This window comes from Aotus nancymaae, unplaced genomic scaffold, assembly GCF_030222135.1.
Source record: "Aotus nancymaae isolate 86718 unplaced genomic scaffold, 86718_ANA_hifiasm-v0.15.2.pri h1tg000007l, whole genome shotgun sequence".
NCBI lineage: Eukaryota > Metazoa > Chordata > Mammalia > Primates > Aotidae > Aotus > Aotus nancymaae.
In genome coordinates, this window is record NW_026988418.1 from 37192126 (window position 1) to 37210376 (window position 18251).

Here is an 18251-nt window from a genome sequence, read left to right on the forward strand (position 1 = left end):
TTTAAAAATCCAAACTATTAAGAACCCTGGTTTCTTAATGAAATGTGCTAACCTGCTACCTTAGGATGTCACACTTCTCTTGCAGTATAACCTTCTTTGGCAAATTATTGCCTAGTCATTATTTGATTCTGATTCCATGCTCACATCCCCAATTTAGTGATTATATGTGTGTGTGTGTGTGTGTGTGTGTATGTATTATTATTTAGTAGCCCTGCTTTCCACTAAATTATATGTACCCTGTGAACAGAAAAACTTGTTTTATGGTGAGGTAGTTTTTCTCAAATTTTTGCACATGTCCTGACCTAGAACTTAGTCAGATTTCAATAAATGTCTGTTTTATAGATGTGTCTATCTTTTCCTTTCCTCAAAGAAATAGCAAACTATGGGAGAGGAACCCTTAAACAACTTCTAAGTACAAATGACAAAGTCTCTCTCATTTTGGTAGAAATCTATTATAAATTCCTTTTATTTTTAATTTTCCACAACCAATACTGAATCTCTTCCAAACCACAACAAAAAAGGTGTAATAAATCACTCCAAAATTTACTGGCTTAAAATAACCACCATTTTGGTATTCTGAAGATTTTGTGTATTGACTCAGTGGAAGTAAGCAGTTCTCCAACTGAGAACTGAAGTGGCTGAAGCATCATTCAGTTTACTCCTCCAGTGAACTGCTGGAAGCTTAGGTTCAGCTGGGAGGCTGAGATGAATGAGCCTTTCTTTCATACTGTCTCAGGGCCTCTTTATCTAGACTTGTCCTCTCCATGTTATCTATCCATGTGTGTCTGAAATGGGGTAGCCAGACTTTTTTTTTTTTTTTTTTTTTTTGAGACAGAGTCTCTCTGTCACCTAGGCTGGAGTGTAGTGGCGCAATCTCGGCTCGTTGCAACCTCTGCCTCCTGGGTTCAAGCGATTCTCCTGCCTCAGCTTCCTGAGTAGCTGGACTACAGGCATATGCCATCACAGCTGGCTAATTTTTTATTTTTAGTAGAGATGGGGTTTCAGCATGTTGGCCAAGCTGGTCTCAAACTCCTGGCCTCAAGTGATCCACCCAGCTCAGCCTCCCAAAGTGCTGGGATTATAGGCGCGAGCCACCGCACCCAGCCCAGGTAGCCAGACTTTCTACATGCTAGACTCAGGGCTCCCAAAAGCAGAAAAGCAGAACCTGTCTGACCTTCCTAAAGCTTAGGTTCAACTGAAGCATCCCCTCAGCCACATTCTACTGGTTAGAAGTTCATTTTTCAAGCACCTTATAAACTAGGTACAGAAAAAGTAAATAAAATATAAGGTGTCCTGAGCTTGGTGATTTCAAGTAAGTTATGTATCCTGTGCCACAGTTTCCTCATCTGTAAAATGAAGATAATAATAACATTAGCACATAGAATTGATACATTGATACGAGGACAAAATGAGTCAACATAAAGGGTTTAGAACAGTGTCTGGCACTTAATGATATGGTTTAGCTGTGTCCCCACCCAAATCTGATCTTAAGTGTAGCCCCCATAATTTCCACGTGTTGTGGGAGGGACACAGTGGGAAATAATTGAATCATAGTGGTGGTTTTCTCCATACTGTGCACGTGATAGTGAATAAGTCTCATGAGAGCTGATGGTTTTATAAAGGAAAACCCTTTTTGCTTGGTTCTCATTCTATCTTGTCTACTGCCATCTAAGACATGCCTTCCACCTTCTATCATTGATTGTGAGGACTTCCCAGCCATGTGGAACTGTGAGTCCATTAAATCTCATTTTCTTTATAAACTACCCACTCTTGAGTGTGTCTTTATCAGCACACTCACACATTTAATGGACTCATTTAGTGTGAAAACAGACTAAGACAGTAAGCACTACAAAATAATTGAATGCCTAGTTCAATTAACAATTCAAGATAAAATCTATGCTTCAAAGAGTATGTCAAGGGACCTGCAGTTTCCAGTGTGGCATGTAAGGAGCTTGGAGTAGTCACTACATCCTAACAACACATTAAAAAGCTGAATAAATTGAAAATCAACAACTCTTCTTAGCTATACAAAAGAAGTAGGCTCATAGGGTAAACTGCTGACCCCAAAATTGAAGCAACAGACAGACAGCACAGAAACTCATCAGAAACAGACACACAGGTAGCAGGGATGTTGGAAATATCAGACTGGGAATTGAAAACAACTAGGATTAACACACTAATGGCTCTAATAGAAAAAGTAGGCAACATACAAAAACAGCTGGATAATGTAAGTAGAGACACAGATATTCTAAGAAAGAAGAAAAAAGAAATGCTAGAGACCAAAAACACTGTAACAGAAAAGAAGAGTACCTTTGAAGGGCTCATTAGTAGACTGGACAAGACTGATACAAGAATTTTGGAGTTTGAGGATATGTCAACAAAAACATTCAAAACTAAAAACCAAAGAGAAAAAAAGACTGGGAAAAAAACAATAATATTTCAGAAGGATGGGACCCACTTATAAAGGTGTAATATATGTGTAGTGAAAATGCCAAAAAAGGACAAATAGAAAGGAACAAAAGCAGTATTTAAAACAATAATGAATGAAAATTTACTCTAACGTCAGACACTAAGCCACAGATTCAGTAAACCCAGAGAACACTAAGTAGGATAAATGTAATAAAATAAAAAAACAAAAACAAAACCCCAAACCGAGGTATTTAATATTCAAACTTCAGAAAATCAAAGATAAAGAAAAAATCTTGGAAAAAGCCAAATAATTTTTTTTAATCTTACTTATAAAGGATCAAGGATAATAATTCCATTTGACTTAACAGAAATCATATAGGCAGAAGAGAGTAGAGTGAAATATTTAAAGTTTTGAGAGAAAAAAAAACTCACTGACCTAGAATTCCATATTGTGCAAAATTATTCTTGAAAAGTGAAATAGAAATAAATTCTCCCAAACAAATATTGAAGTAATTTGTTGCAGTAGACCTGTCTTGTATGAAATATTAAAAGAAGTTCTGAGAGAAGAAAAATGATATAGGTCAGATACTCATATCTATGTTAAGAAAGAGTGTTGGGAAAGGAACACGTGAGGATAAAATCAAAATCCCTTATTTTTCTTAGTTGAATAATTTGTCCAAAATAATAATAGCAACTAGTTTTAATTCATCCAACAACAGCAGAATACACATTGGTTTCAAGCTAACATGGTATACTCATTCACCAAGATAGACCACATTCTGGGCCATAAAACACACCTTACCAAATTCAAAAGAACCAAAGCCATGCAATGTCTTATTTCAGATGACAATGGAATTAAATTAGATATCAATAACAGAAAAACAGCTGGAAAATTCCAAAATACTTGTGAGATTTATAAACAACACACTTCTAAGTAACACATAGGTCAATAAAAATTTAAAGATGTTTTGAACTAATAAAAATAAAATGTAAAATTTAACAAAATTTGTGGGATGTAGTAAAAGCAGTACTTAAAAGGAAATTCACAGCACTGAATACATATATTTGAGAAGAATAAAGATCTAAAATCAATCATCTAAGCTGCCAGCTCTAGAATTTGAAAAAGAGCAAATTTAATCAAAGGAAATAGGAGAAAAGTAAGTAATAAATACAGTAGGTTAGTTTTCAAAAAATTATAATTCTTAATTATAGTCTCAAATATTCTGGGAGGGGACATATTTTATCATTATCTCATTCCAGAAGACTCCATAAACATCTATAGTCTCTGTACAAAATAAATACTTTACTCAGATTATATGTAGGTTCTTCTATAATACAAAGCATCTAACCATTAACCTATAGTTCCAATCTTTAGTGAAGAATGGGGAGGTCTTTCCATAGACTCTCTGTGGTTACTTTTACCATGCAATAATAAATCTTACTCCAAAATATAGCTCTTTTTTATCTGCTAGGACATTCAGAGTTAACTTTTTTCCAACTTTTATTTTAGAATCAGGGAGTACATGCACAGGTTTGTTACAAAAGTATATTGCATAATGTTGTGGTTTAAAGTATGAATGAATTTGTCACCCAAGAAGTGAGCACAGTACCCAATAGATAGTTTTTTTTCAATCCTTACCCATCTTTCTCTTTCCCAATTCTTGTATTCCTCTCAATTACCAAATTTCATCCCAGATGTCTAATAACATATTTTTCAGTTCCTCTTAACTGATTTTTGTTTTACATGTATTCAATATTTTAAACTCTTCTCAGTTGGTTAATTTGTAGTTGATGTGATATGAATACTAAAATAATTTAGTCTTATAAGCAATCTTCCCTATACACTATGTTAATTTATATTTATTTTCTCTAGTAATATTCACCTGCCAACAATATGTATTTGCCAGTATATAAACAATCTTAATATTTTTAAAAATTCCAAAAAAGAACATTATAATACCTGATTATTCCTATTAAAGAGAAAGATTAATATAGATTAATAAGTTATAGCAATAAGTTTTTATTAAAAAAACTAGTATTCTATATTCAGAATATAAAGTATGTTTCAGTTATTCATATTACTCAGCTACATATTCTGTCAAACTTTCCAATTATTTTGGAAAAGTGGGGATTTTTCATATTTTGTTTTAAACTACCACATGCAGCATTTCAGTTTTGTTTCTCATTATTTATTTATATTGCACATCTGAAAACTAGAATAACCCAAATGACCAGGCCCCACAGCATATCTCCTGAATCATATCATTGCAGCTATGGACCCAAATTCTATTGCCTACCATGGGGAGCGAAAAACCACTACAATTGATATCTTCTCCTCTACCAAGTTAAAACTTCTAACCACTTGCTGAAAATTTAAAATATGCACATAAAAGAGAAATGCAGTCACTTTCGCTCATTTTACACTTTGATAATTTTATAACATTTTTGTGAAATATATATACACATTTGTAAATTGCCAAGTTCAAATAATAATATAATGTTCAAAGGCAAATTAAGTATAGCAACATATTACAGAAAGTATCAAGGCTCTAACTATAGTTTCAAAGCAATACTGCAGTTAAAAATAATAAATCAGCACCATTATCAGTAAGCCTTTCCTTGGTTTGTATCAACTAAAGTACTAAGCCTTTCCTTGGTTTGTATCAACTAAAGTACTAATTTTTAAATTATCATATATTTTAATCACATTATATAAACTATGTCTGTAAAATAAAATGCACATCAATTATGTTTCCCTTTTACTCCCAACTTTGATGGCAAACACATTAAGTATAACTATACAAGGCTATAACTCATGAATATCTACATTAAATATTAAGAAGTAAAAACCATTTATTTTGTATATTTATTTCCTTTCCAAATGTGATACATAATAAATATTGAAAAGAAAATTTTCAAAGAAAGTCTTTGCTAAATGTACCAATTACCTTTAGACTTCACACTTATTCACTGAAACTTTTGGATACTAGGAAGACAGATACATCATTATTTTAAGTAATATATTAACATATTAGATTTGATGGTCTACAGAAAAGTATTTTATAAGCATGAACTATGTATGATATTAAACGGAAATCTGAATACTAGACTCCAGAATTATCACAACAACTGTTAAGATATCTGCATATAAAATCAAACCATAAAAAAAGAATAAAAAGTTTTAGTTTTTAGAAAATCTAATTGTAAGGATACTAATCAGTAATATTTTATACATATTGTGATTACAAACTTTATTTTTAGTTTAGAATGTCTGCAACATATTAAGCTATGTCTATTAACAAAATAAAGAAATTATATATTTAAAATATTTTTTATTTGGATAATAAATTTTTTAAGTAAATATTGTTTCGACAAAGAATTGCTATGGGTCGGTGCAGTGACTCATGCTGTAATCCCAGAACTTTGGGAGGCCAGGGCAAGAGAATGCTTGAGTCCAAGAGTGAGCTATGATCTGCCACTGCACTCCAACCTGGGTGACAGGTTGTCTCTAAAAGTAAAAATCCTGTCTTTAAAAATATTTTAAAATTGCCATGATTTTATATAGCAGAAAAAATATATATTTTCAAAAAAAAAATTAAGAAGGAGAGAATCTAGTAGAACAGTCTGACCAGTACATGTGTCCTAGAAAATGAACACAGAATATAGTGCATTTATGAGTTCATATAAATAATATTGATAGCTCAAAACATTATATTTTCATGGCATCATATTCTCTATGCTTGCAAATGACAAATTATGATTATTTTTCTTTAAATGTATTGGCTTTTTAAATTTTAGAAGGCTATATACTTCTGTTCAGAAAAAAAAGCTTTTGTGAGACACCATTTTTCAACTTCTATTTTTATTCCAACTTGTATAATGCAAAAGCATAAACCTAAAAAAACTAAAAGGTAATGAGCCAGAAAATGGATATTAAACAACCAAAGTTAATAAAAATATTCACAGAAAATAATCTGCACAGAAATCACTTCTTAATAAGGAAATTAGCGCAACAAATATTTCTTCTAGCCCCAAACACTCCTTGGTTAGCTTTCATACAACAGATTTTGGATCTCCTAAAATTAAGCCATTAATACCTTTCTCTTAAATGTCATAAATATTGAATTACATTAATTAAAATTTAGTTCTTGACTCTACTAATTTATATTCTTCAAGCACTTGCCCTCTCTCTGTCCCTTTCCCCTCCTTGAAACCTCACGCTGATATTTGGACAAAGTAGATTATCATTACACTACCAGGGAAGTCCATTTGGAAAAAAAATCTACAGAATAATAAGGAAGGAAGTATAATATAAGCTCAGGGGTGGGAGAATGTTTCCCTGCACTACAAAAAGTTTAGGGGTGTAAGGGTTCCTTCAACAGGGCATAGTGAGGAAAAAAAAAATATTTAAGAAGTAAGTTGAGAGCAGGCTAGCTGAGTAAATAAATTCAGATAAAACAAACTGTAAAAAGAGAATTTTTGCTTTTTCAGGAAGAGTAGCAGGAGGAAGCAAGTGGTTAAACAGAGCCATGAAGTACGAGCACTGGAAATAAATACAGCCTTAGCTTGTCTTGACCACAGCATGCACAGTGAGCTCCACAATACATAATCCAGGACCCTATTCATTTGGCTTCAACTCCTTCATATAAAGAAGGGGGTGAAATTAAAACATGCTTCTCTATAATTTCCACGAAACAGTCATAGTTATGCCGGTAGTAATAAAAAAATGTAACTGGCATTAACTGTAAATGGGTTGAAGGCATTTTAATGGAGGAATGAAAATGTTCTAAACCTGTACTTCAAGAAAGTTGTTTTTAAAAAAATCTATATCATTCTTCCTTATGGCAGCTCTTCAGATACTCTCTACTCTCCTTCAAGAAATATAAAGCCCAAATGCCTCCACAGAATATAATTTTTCAATTTATTATAGTTTAGTATGTTCAATGTCTTTTTTAAAATATGGAATCCAAAACTAAACAGATTATTTCCTGGGTGTTTGATTTATACAGAATTAATGGTCTTAAAGCTTTGCTGGACTGATATAATTTACTCTGGTAAAATAATATTCTGGTAAATATCTGGAAGAACTCTGTGGGAAATACTCTAATAATACTCTGGTAGCTTAAGATGTTAAACAATCATATCATACTATTTTATTATATTGAATATGAACTTAAATAAAATCCCTAGACTTTCTCTGCCCCCAACAATCAACTTCCAAGGAAATTTACTCTTACTCATATATACGATATTTTTTATTTTTTTACTTAAAATATAATCTTAATGAAAATTTGAGAAAAGTAGGGAACAGAAGCTATAACTGATAATATGGTATATTTATTTCCAGCAAATTTTGATTGCATAATATAGTCATATTGAGAAAAAATAATATCCCGTTTATATGGCCATCCTTCCCAGATCCAAGAAATATTATATAAAATATTCTGTATAATACCTTCCCAGAACCAAGAAATATTCTATATAATATTCTATATGATAGAATCTGACATATCACTCTGTTTGTCTCCTCATGGTTGTTATTACTGGACTTTTTATTTGGTTACTTCTTCCTTGTTTATTTCACCTTATTAGACTATACAGACCCCAAACAGATAGGCTCTGCTGACCTTCATTCCCTTGGGACCTCACCTAGTTCAACCGTTAAAATTAATTCTATCTACTTGCTGACAATTCTCAAAATTACATCTCTAGCCCAGACCTCTCTCCTGAATTCTGGACTCATATGTATAATGCATACAGACACACACACACAAACTTCCAATACATATTCACTGTATACACAGATGTCTGTTTATTCCACGTGTCCAAAATCAAATTCTGGACTCTATTACCCCACCAACCTTCCTCAATCAGAAACCCACCCAACTCAATTGATGACAAATCCACCCCAAGGCAGTCATCTTTGACTCCTCTTTTTCTCTTACACTTCACACCCATTTATTCCATCGGCACATTTTATTGTTTTTGTCTTAAAAAATATATCCAGAATCTGACCAACTTCTCACCATCCTGCTACCATCCTGGCCAAGCTTTCACCAACTCTCACTTGCTTTATTGCAGTAGCCTCCAAACAAGTCTTCCTGCTTCTGTCTTTCTCCCATCCTTCATTATAATCGAGTCTCATATCTCTGAGTGATCTCTTTAAACATAAGGCAAGTCACTTCATAACCCTGCAATGGCTTTGTTTCCCTCAAAAGTAAAAACCAAAATTCTTTCTGTGGCCCCTTGTTCCTTTCTGACCTTCTCTTGCTACCTTCTCCTTTGCTTACTCTCACTCAAGCCTCCGTATTTTCTAAAGGTTCTTCAAGAAGGTACTTTTTTTATTAATAAAAAGTTTTAAATGATAAAACTATAAAAGAGTAATCTAATCTGCCATTTTACCCAAATGCTTCCACTACTAGAACAGGATTGAATAACATGTCTGAAAAGAAAAACTAAGTAAATTTATGAAAAGAGTTTATGGTGCCCTGAATGCCTACATGCCTAATGAAGACGTTGATAAACACAATTCTCAAAAAAACCAAACGGTATGGTGAAATAGCACAAGTTCTGGGTTTGGGATTGAAATATATTTCTTAAATCTTTTATTACTTACTAATTGTGATACCTTGACCAAGTCACTATTTTCTCTGATTCAATTTTCCTCTGTGTAAAGATGAAGCCATCAACCTGTAAAACTAACAAACTTAGTGTTCTACAACAGGAACACCTCTACATAGCTACCAAAAACACACCTAATAAGGCTGACTTATTCCTAAGAACGTTATTGAACATTCTAGATTAATCTGCATATACAAAAGAATGACAGAAAAGAAACCAAAATACCAAAAATGTTTGGAGCCTGGTTGCAGATTGAGTTATACAATTTCCAAAATCACTATCTGGGAGATTGTCGTGGGTACCCTACTAAGAATAAACAGAGGGGTGGGGTGGCTCACCCTCTAGGAACCACAAACTCAATGTTCTTAAAAAGAACAGAGATTTTAAATAGACTGTATAGGTATTATGACCCAGGGTTGGGGGCAGATGGCTCTACATGACCTGGTGTGGCGGGGGAAAAGGGAGAGATGGAGAAAATCTTCTATCAGGATCTCCTAGGGAACTGCTCCCGGCTGAAACAAACCACCAGTTAGGAGAATCGCCTTTGATGAGAAAGTTGGGAAGCTAGATTGTTCCTCAGCGGGTCGGTTCTAACAATTTTGTTACCCAACCCGAACCACTCACCGGGTCTACTGGGCTGTAAGCCCTTAAGAGTTGGAAACAAGCGGCCCAGACCCAACACAGTCAGACAAATCGCTGGGTGGCCATCTGCTCCTGAGACAATTGCTAGAGAAACGCGACAATATCCAGCTTCACCCCATCAAGGTTTTCCGGGTGCCGGCCAAGGCGCTCCAGGGGCGTGGTTATGTGAGCGACGCACAGAAGGGGCGAGTCAGAAACAACCATACCGAGGAGCACCCCAGGGCGCATGCGTGCTCTGCGGCGCGGGCTCTGGTTAGGTGGGGCTATGGCAGCTGCTCGGGACCCTCCGGAAGTATCGCTGAGAGAAGCCACCCAGCGAAAACTGCGGAGGTTTTCCCAGCTGAGAGGTACCAGAGAAGGAAACTGAGTTCTCCTGGGCAATGGAGAGGGAGGGTGCTTTTGCGTGCCACTTCCCGTCTGCTTCTCATCTGCAGGCCTGTGACTGGCTCAGAAGTAGCTAGCTAATAATCCTTTTGAGTTTTTTATTCTTCTCACTGTCCCTGCTTGACATTATGCTTGTTGCTTACTTTATTCTTAGTAGTGTAGATATTAAATAAGGACGAAGGAAGAAGACTAAAGAAAATCTGACTAGTGAAGTTATGCATTGGTTAGCTCGTTAATAAAAATTACTTTAAGTAAATCTAAAAGATCTGAAGCACAGTATTTAGACCTTTATGAGTAGATCTCAACCCCCTATCTACTTCACGGTTTACATTACCTTCACCTACTCCTGTAATGCAAGCACTCGTTGAGGGAGCAACAGAACATGGAGGAATTATGGATTAAAAATTTAAAGGGAGAAATTTGTCATCAAAAAATTGGCTATGCCACTTAATACCTGTACAACTGTCTAATAAAAGTGATTAGACTTTTGATGCAGTGACTAACAAATACTGGGACTAATACTTGGGTAACAGTAAAATGTTCACGACTATTTGATTCTAGCTGACAAGTTCTCTTTGTTAACTAATTAAAACACTTAATCATTTTGTTTATCAATAAAGAGATTCCAACCGTCTACTAAAAGTGCAGACTGTCTTTTAAAGAGGTCATTAGAGAGTTGGGACCTTCTCAGAATTTTATATTATATTCTAACAGCCTATGTAAGTTTGCATGGTTCATCTTAAAGTAATAGAAAATAAAGTACCTACATTTATAAATAGCAACATTGATGGAATGGATCTTTGGGTTGTGTCTTTCTTAATCACCTAACACTAAATGGCCCTGATATATAAGAATTGATTTGCAAAACTGGTAGTAGTCTTTGGCAAGTGAAATTAGCTCTCTTAATCAAGAAAAATTATATCTTTCAGAATTTATAAATAAATGGGATTGTAGACCATAAAAGGAGGGAATGATTCAAAAGAGAGTGAAAAAAAAAAAAGAACTTGTGAGCAGTCCTTATTATAACTATTTTGATTTATACTAATGCACCACTAATTATTCCCTAGCTCTCAAAAGCCAAAGATACATTTGGAAGATGATAATAAATGTTATCTTCTTTTTCGTCTTTCTAAATAGGCAAACCTGTGACAACTAGAAAATTCTGATAATTTTTGTTGTTATTTCCTTGCTTTTTCCAAATAGGCAAAGTGGTAGCACCTGGAGAATTCTGGGACATAGTTGCAATAACAGCAGCTGATGAAAAACAGGAACTTGCTTACAATCAACAGCTGTCCGAAAAGCTGAAAAGAAAGGAGTTACCCCTTGGAGTTCAATATCACGTTTTTGTAGATCCTGCTGGAGCCAAAATTGGTATGCGCTTTATGGTCAGGTTTATAATATATGCCCTAAGCAGAATAATCATTGAAGAAAAGCTTTTCTGTGGCTTACAGTTTACAAGCTGCATATCTCTACCTACAGCTTTACATACTTTAAAATTTGTAGAACAGGGCATATCAACTCTTCTTACCCATTATGACTTACCTTGAACAACTTCTAGAATGTTACTTAAAAGATAATTTTTTTAGTTTTAATGAAATTTACAATACTCAGGTAGGAATATTCTTTTGGACCTTATCAGTGGAGCCCTTAAAGTCTTCCCAGCTCCACAGTTTTTCCAGCAATTTACATGAAGAAAGCAAATGGGGTAAAAATACCCCTGGCCTTTTGGGGATATAATGCAGAATGCAAAATAACACTGTCACATGGTTTAAATATCATTAAACATATATTTGAAAACCCTAGTTTAGTTCAACTTTGCCCTTTGACCTTCCATTACAAAGAGAAATAAATGCTCTTTTTCTGAAGGCTATTTTCTGTGTGCTTCAAGGTGCTTTCTACTAAAAGTTGAAGCACCTTGATACCAGAGATAGGATATCTGCATATGACATTAGCATTATTGTAATTATCGAATGTTATATTTATTTTATCCTTGCAACTATGAGGTCAGTACTCTTAATATTTCCATTCATTCTCAGATGAGAATCTGAGGTACCTAGAGTTAAGTAACTGGCCCAGGATAACTAATGTGGTAGTTATATTTAATATTTTTTTTTTGTAATCCAAGTTCTAAAAATCTTTTTTCAAATGGAACTCTAACTTGTGTTTTTGATTGTGTCATTTGGGAGAATTATTTAAATGGGCTTTGTGATTTGTAACTCTGTATGAATGTTTATACTTATCAGTCTTCTAGTGTTGCAGATTTTGTAATTTATTCTTTCTTACAATTACTATTTTGGGGAGAATATTACCTCATCATTTATTACTGAGGGTTGCTGTCTGGGTTTCATTGCTAATTTATTGATTGGTTGTTTACTATGAGTATCTGTCTATTTAATTATTGCTGAAAGCCAAATCTTTAAAGTTATATAACACCTAAATTTACCATCATGACACTTTTAGTAGGTTTCTATGAAATAAATTGTGCTTTTTAACTTTATTTTTAAGGAAATGGAGGATCAACACTTTGTGCCCTTCAATGTTTGGAAAAGCTATATGGAGATAAATGGAATTCTTTTACCATCCTATTAATTCACTCTGGTAAAGTTTTAATTTACTAATTTACATTTTCTTTTGAGTTATCCACCTTTAATACTTTAGAGACTTTTTTCTTTCTTGCAAATACTTGCTTCTATTTTTTAAAAAAATATTTGAAGTTATTCTGCTTTGAAAACAAATATTTCCTGATTTTCATGATTTTTGTAGGTCGTAAGTAGTATAGTGATTTTCACAAATTTTACCCTTAAAATTGTAGATCACATATATCATCAACTTTTTATGAATATTGTTTTGTTTTTGTATGTACAGAAAATTATTTTCCTAAGACAGGACTCATTCAAATATGAATAGTTTTCAGGAATGCTTTAGTGGGGATTTTTCTTTTAATTTTAATTTTAAGTTCCAGGATACATGTGCAGGTTTGTTGCATAGGTAAATACGTGTCATGGTTGTTTGCTGCGCCTATCAACCCATCATTGGTATTAAGCCTAGCATGTGTTAGTTATTTTTCCTAACGCTCTTCCTCCCTTAGTGGAGATCTTGCTTTGGGAGAAGGCTGGTTTAACACTATCATTACTTGACTTTTCCTGGTACTTTCTATCTTGCATTTTTGTGTGATTATTGGTAGCCAAAGGCCACAATGTTTAAAAATAAAAGGGAAATGTGACAAGATAAGGAGTGGACAAGGGAAAAATTACACAAAAGAGGACATTTTAAAACAGAATACTAGGAAGGACAGTCTCACAATAAATATAGCCTTTTAAATTGAATACATTTAGTTATATGAAAATTTTGGTTACATGAAAACCTTTGTTGTTTTTCTCTATATGTTAAGGGGCTAATGAAAACTGTCATGAATTGACACCAGTCTAAGGACAGGTGTTTTAGAATCGTTCATCTACATGGCTTCCAAGGCACTTTCTAACTCTTATGATTTACATATAAAACAATGATTCTTTGTAAAGATGATGTCAAAGTAGAGCATCCAAGTTCTGGTTTTAAGACTAAAAATTCGTAAAAAGATCACATTGACAATTTTATTTAAGAGAACTATTATTATTATCAGTTTAGTAAAAATTAGATATCAGGAAATGCATAGCTAGATAATTGTTTTTATTTTTATTTTTTGGAAATAGATAATTCTTAGTGCTAAAGTTTACTATTGGCTGGTCTTTGGAAAAAGAAAAAAATAGAAAGTTATTAGCTCTCTTTTGTTGAACAATGTACCATATGCCAAGTGCTTTGCATATATTATTGATCTTCAGTAATAAATTAATCTTAACTTACTATAACATTTTTACTTTATAAACTTTTTAATTCTTTTTAACTTTTTGAATCTATTATAATAACACTTAGCTTAACACACAAACACTATACAGCTGAACAAAAATATCTTCTTTATATCATTAGGGTTTATTTTGTTGTTTTTGTTTTCACTCTTTAAAACTTTTGGTTAGAAAGGAAGACACAAACACATTAGCCTAGGCTAACATTGGGTCAGAATCATCAGTATCACTGTCTTCTACCTCTATTGCCCTATTAGAGTTCAGGAGCTGTCATCTCCTATGATAACAATACCTTCTTCTGGAATATTTCCAGAAGGACCTGCCTGAAGCCATTTTATGCTTATGGTTTTTTTTTTGAAGGTATCATATGAATTTATTCTAAAATAACAATCAGAAGTATAATATAGTAAATACATAAACCAGTAACATAGTCATTTATTACCAAGTATTGTGTACAATCCATAATTATATGTGCTATACTTTAGTAAACTGGCAGCACAGTAGGTTTGTTTATACCAGCATTACCACAAACACTTGAGTGTTTGTGCTAGGACATTTCAATGTGTGTTTGTGCTAGGACATTACAATGGCTACAACATCACTAGGTGATAGGAATTTTTCAGCTCCATTATAATCTTATGGGACAACCATTGTATATTCTGTCCATCATTGAGCAAAATGTTATAAAGAAGCAAGTGACTGTAATATATTAGTTTTCTAAAACTTTTATTTTCTGTGAAGTGGATTCTTAATTAGAAGTCTAATCATGGTTGACATTTGTTGTTTAAAATGTAGATACAGGCTGGGCACCGTGGCTTACACTTGTAATCCCAGCCCTTTGAGAGGCCGAGGCAGGTGCATCACCTGAGGTCAGGAGTTCGAAACCAGCCTGGCCAGCATGGTGAAACCTCGTCTCTACTAAAAACACAAAAATTAGCCAGGTGTGGTGGCGGGCACCTGTAATCTCAGTTACTCAGGAGACTGAGACAGGAGAATCACTTGAACCCAGGAGATGGAGGTTGCAGTGAGCCGAGATTGTGCCACTGTACTCCAACCTGGGTGACAGAGTGAGACTCTGTCTCAAAAAAAAAAAAAAATGTAGATACAACATCATGTTTTGGCCCCTGTCCTTTTTATTTGTTATACATTTAATTCAAAACATTTCATAGGCTCTGCAGTATACTTAAATTTTTTCCTGACCTATAATTTTTAAAATTGTGTTATATCAAATGGCAGCAAGAGAATTTCTCTTTGAATTTTTAAGAGTTCATTATTCTTTCCTGATTTACACTAACACATGATATATATTAAATATCTTTAGAGATATTTTGATTTGTAACTGATGCCCCTGGGGTTTGAAAATTTATAAACAATACCATAGTTTTTAAATGGTTATTATGTTTTAATTTTATAGGTGGCTACAGTCAACGACTTCCAAATGCAAGTGCTCTGGGAAAAATTTTCACTGCTTTACCTCTTGGTAACCCTATTTATCAGATGCTAGAATTAAAACTAGCCATGTACATTGATTTCCCCTCACATATGAATCCTGGAATTCTGATTACCTGTGCAGATGATATTGAACTGTATAGTATTGGAGAATTTGAGTTTATTAGGTTTGACAAACCTGGCTTTACTGCTTTAGCTCATCCTTCTAGTTTGACGATAGGTACCACACATGGAGTATTTGTCTTAGAGCCTTTTGATGATTTAAAACATAGAGACCTTGAATACAGGTCTTGCCATCTTTTCCTTCATAAGCCCAGCATAGAAAAGATGTATCAATTTAATGCTGTGTGTAGATCTGGACATTTTTGTCAACAGGACTTTGCTGGAGGAGACATTGCCGATCTCAAATTAGACTCTGACTATGTCTATACAGATAGCCTATTTTATATGGATCATAAATCAGCAAAAATGTTACTTGCTTTTTATGAAAAAATAGGCACACTGAGCTGTGAAATAGATGCCTATGGTGACTTTCTACAGGCTTTGGGACCTGGAGCAACTGTGGAGTACACCAGAAACACATCAAATGTCATTAAAGAAGAATCAGAGTTGTTAGAAATGAGGCAGAGAATATTTCATCTTCTTAAAGGAACATCACTAAATGTTGTTGTTCTTAATAACTCCAAATTTTATCACATTGGAACAACTGAAGAATACTTGTTTTACTTTACCTCCGATAACAGTTTAAAGTCAGAGCTCGGCTTACAGTCCATAACTTTTAGTATCTTTCCAGATACACGAGAATGCTCTGGCAAAACATCCTGTATCATTCAAAGCATACTGGATTCAACATGTTCTGTGGCACCTGGCTCAGTTGTGGAGTATTCCAGATTGGGGCCTGATGTTTCAGTTGGGGAGAACTGCATTGTTAGTGGCTCCCACATCATAACAAAAGCTCCTCTGCCTGCATATTCTTTTGTGTGTTCCTTAAGCTTGAAGATGAATAGATGCTTAAAATATTCCACTATGGCATTTGGAGTGCAAGACAACTTGAAAAAGAGTGTGAAAACATTGTCAGATATAAAGTTACTTCAATACTTTGGAGTCTGTTTTCTGTCATGCTTGGATGTTTGGAATCTTAAAGTTACAGAGCAACTGTTCTCTGGTAATAAGACGTGTCTGAGCTTGTGGACTGCACGTATTTTCCCAGTTTGTTCTTCTTTGAGTGATTCAGTTACAACATCCCTAAGGATGTTAAATGCTGTTAAGAACAAGTCAACATTCAGCCTGAATAGCTATAGGTTGTTGTCCATTGAAGAAATGCTTATCTACAAAGACGTAGAAGATATGATAACTTACAGGGAGCAAATTTTTCTAGAAGTCAGTTTAAAAGGCAATTTGATTTAGAGATATTTTAAACATTGTACACTTTGCCTTTTTGAGTAACATTCCAGAGATAGGTATTTTCTGTAGGCTGTTTGTTTCACTGAACTTAATTAATGAAAATTGTCTTAACGTAATTGCTGTAGATAATGTTAATAGCACAAAAGTACATATAAATCATATTTGATGAAGACTATTTCAAGACAAAGTTGAGAAAAGTGATACTTTTTTGGATGTATATCACTGTTTTAGTTTTTAATAATGATGGATTTATGGAGCATTGTTTTTTCACATAATTAGTTTAAAAGGTAATTTTCTAAGCATACCTTCGGAGAATTTTTCCATCTTTTTTGAGGCTTTTGATCCAATAAAGTTATAAGTATTCATTGGCAACTCTCTCCTCAACTGTAATTCTATTTTGACTAATAAAAATGGCATACTATAGGGTCTTCAGAGTACTGTAGGAATACGGTAAAAATGCTTTTTCAGAAACAAATCCATAGCTGACAAATTCACTCAGTGCCCAATATATTGTGATTATTTTAGTTGATTAATAGCTAGTTACAAAGACCTCTGAAATTGATGATAAAATTTGTATCTCATTGATTTTATCAAAATGAAACTAAAAGTACACATGTATGATACCCTTGAACATGTGTTTGTGTATCTTTAAAATTTTCCCTTATGTTCCATTCCACAGCAAAACACACACCTATGCACACAAAACTCAGTTTATCTGTGGGGAAAGTGGTAGTAATAATTTAGATTCGTCAATAATCATATAATTTCACTATGGACATTACTTTCATTATCTCCTATCAGTGCTAATAACAAAATTTAAATTACCAAATGAACTGACTTTACTTTTCATCTTATTTTTTGTCCACACACTGGTGTTGCTGAGAAGCAAATAATTGGCCCAAATGCAGACATCAAGAGGCAGGCAGAAAAATGGAAAAACTGAGATAATGCACAGATGATAAACACTTTCAAGAAAATAAAAATTGGCTGAAATCTCAAGTTATGTGTTTCTATATTTGTATAAGCACATAAGTGAAAAGTCTTCATACTAAAGTGTAATAAAGATTTGTCAGCATGTTTTTTTTAATGAAATAACTAGTCTGTGCTACTTTTATTTGTATGTTAACATGTCAGTATAAAAATTGCCAAACTAGAAGTAACTTGTCTATAACCTTCAGTTATGATACTTGTGTGAATGTTTTTTTTTTCAAGGTTTTTCCCAAGGAGAAGATACAAATATATGGTACCTATTGTTTATAAATAATTGATTTACTTGCAGATTTTTCAGAGGATGTTATGTGTTTGTCATTCATTAAATGTTCAAAATTTTAGTTTTACCAAATCTGAAGTGCCACCAGTTAAAAGAATCACATTATTTTATGTTCCATTAAGAAAAACACAATAAAATATGACACAATACTTTCTTTGTTACTTGAAATTTTCATATTTATTTGAGATCTCTTTTAGATATTTTAAATATATTTTATTTAACCCTCTTGC

The 18251-nt window shown here is 33.6% G+C and overlaps 3 protein-coding genes across 6 annotated transcripts in view; 2 read left to right on the top strand and 1 right to left on the bottom strand.

The window, feature by feature from the left end:
* LRRIQ3 (leucine rich repeats and IQ motif containing 3) overlaps positions 1–9835 on the bottom strand; it is a 287561-nt gene extending 277726 nt beyond the window's left edge. For 2 of the 3 annotated variants that reach the window (XM_021667704.2, XM_012442746.2), the window contains exon 1: positions 9655–9794. The gene's annotated coding sequence lies outside the window, so the exon portion shown is untranslated. Of the gene's footprint in view, positions 1–9654 lie in introns of all 3 variants that reach the window. The other variant, XM_012442747.2, reaches the window with a different exon arrangement.
* Positions 9836–9898: 63 nt separating this feature from the next.
* On the top strand, positions 9899–18170 carry FPGT (fucose-1-phosphate guanylyltransferase). 2 transcript variants are annotated; one of them, XM_012442570.2, is made up of 4 exons: positions 9899–10019; positions 11260–11427; positions 12562–12654; positions 15313–18170. In XM_012442570.2, the coding sequence occupies exons 1-4, from the start codon at positions 9899–9901 to the stop codon at positions 16752–16754; spliced, it is 1824 nt and encodes a 607-aa protein (XP_012297993.2). In that variant the 3' UTR covers positions 16755–18170. The 2 variants fall into 2 exon arrangements, with proteins under 2 accessions (XP_012297993.2, XP_012297994.2); XM_012442571.2 differs by having other exon boundaries at positions 9901–10019; positions 16130–18170.
* Positions 12583–18251, top strand: part of TNNI3K (TNNI3 interacting kinase) — a 335970-nt gene continuing 330301 nt past the window's right edge. Inside the window, exon 1 of the mRNA XM_021667770.2 lies at positions 12583–12654. The gene's annotated coding sequence lies outside the window, so the exon portion shown is untranslated. The remainder of the gene's footprint in view (positions 12655–18251) is intronic.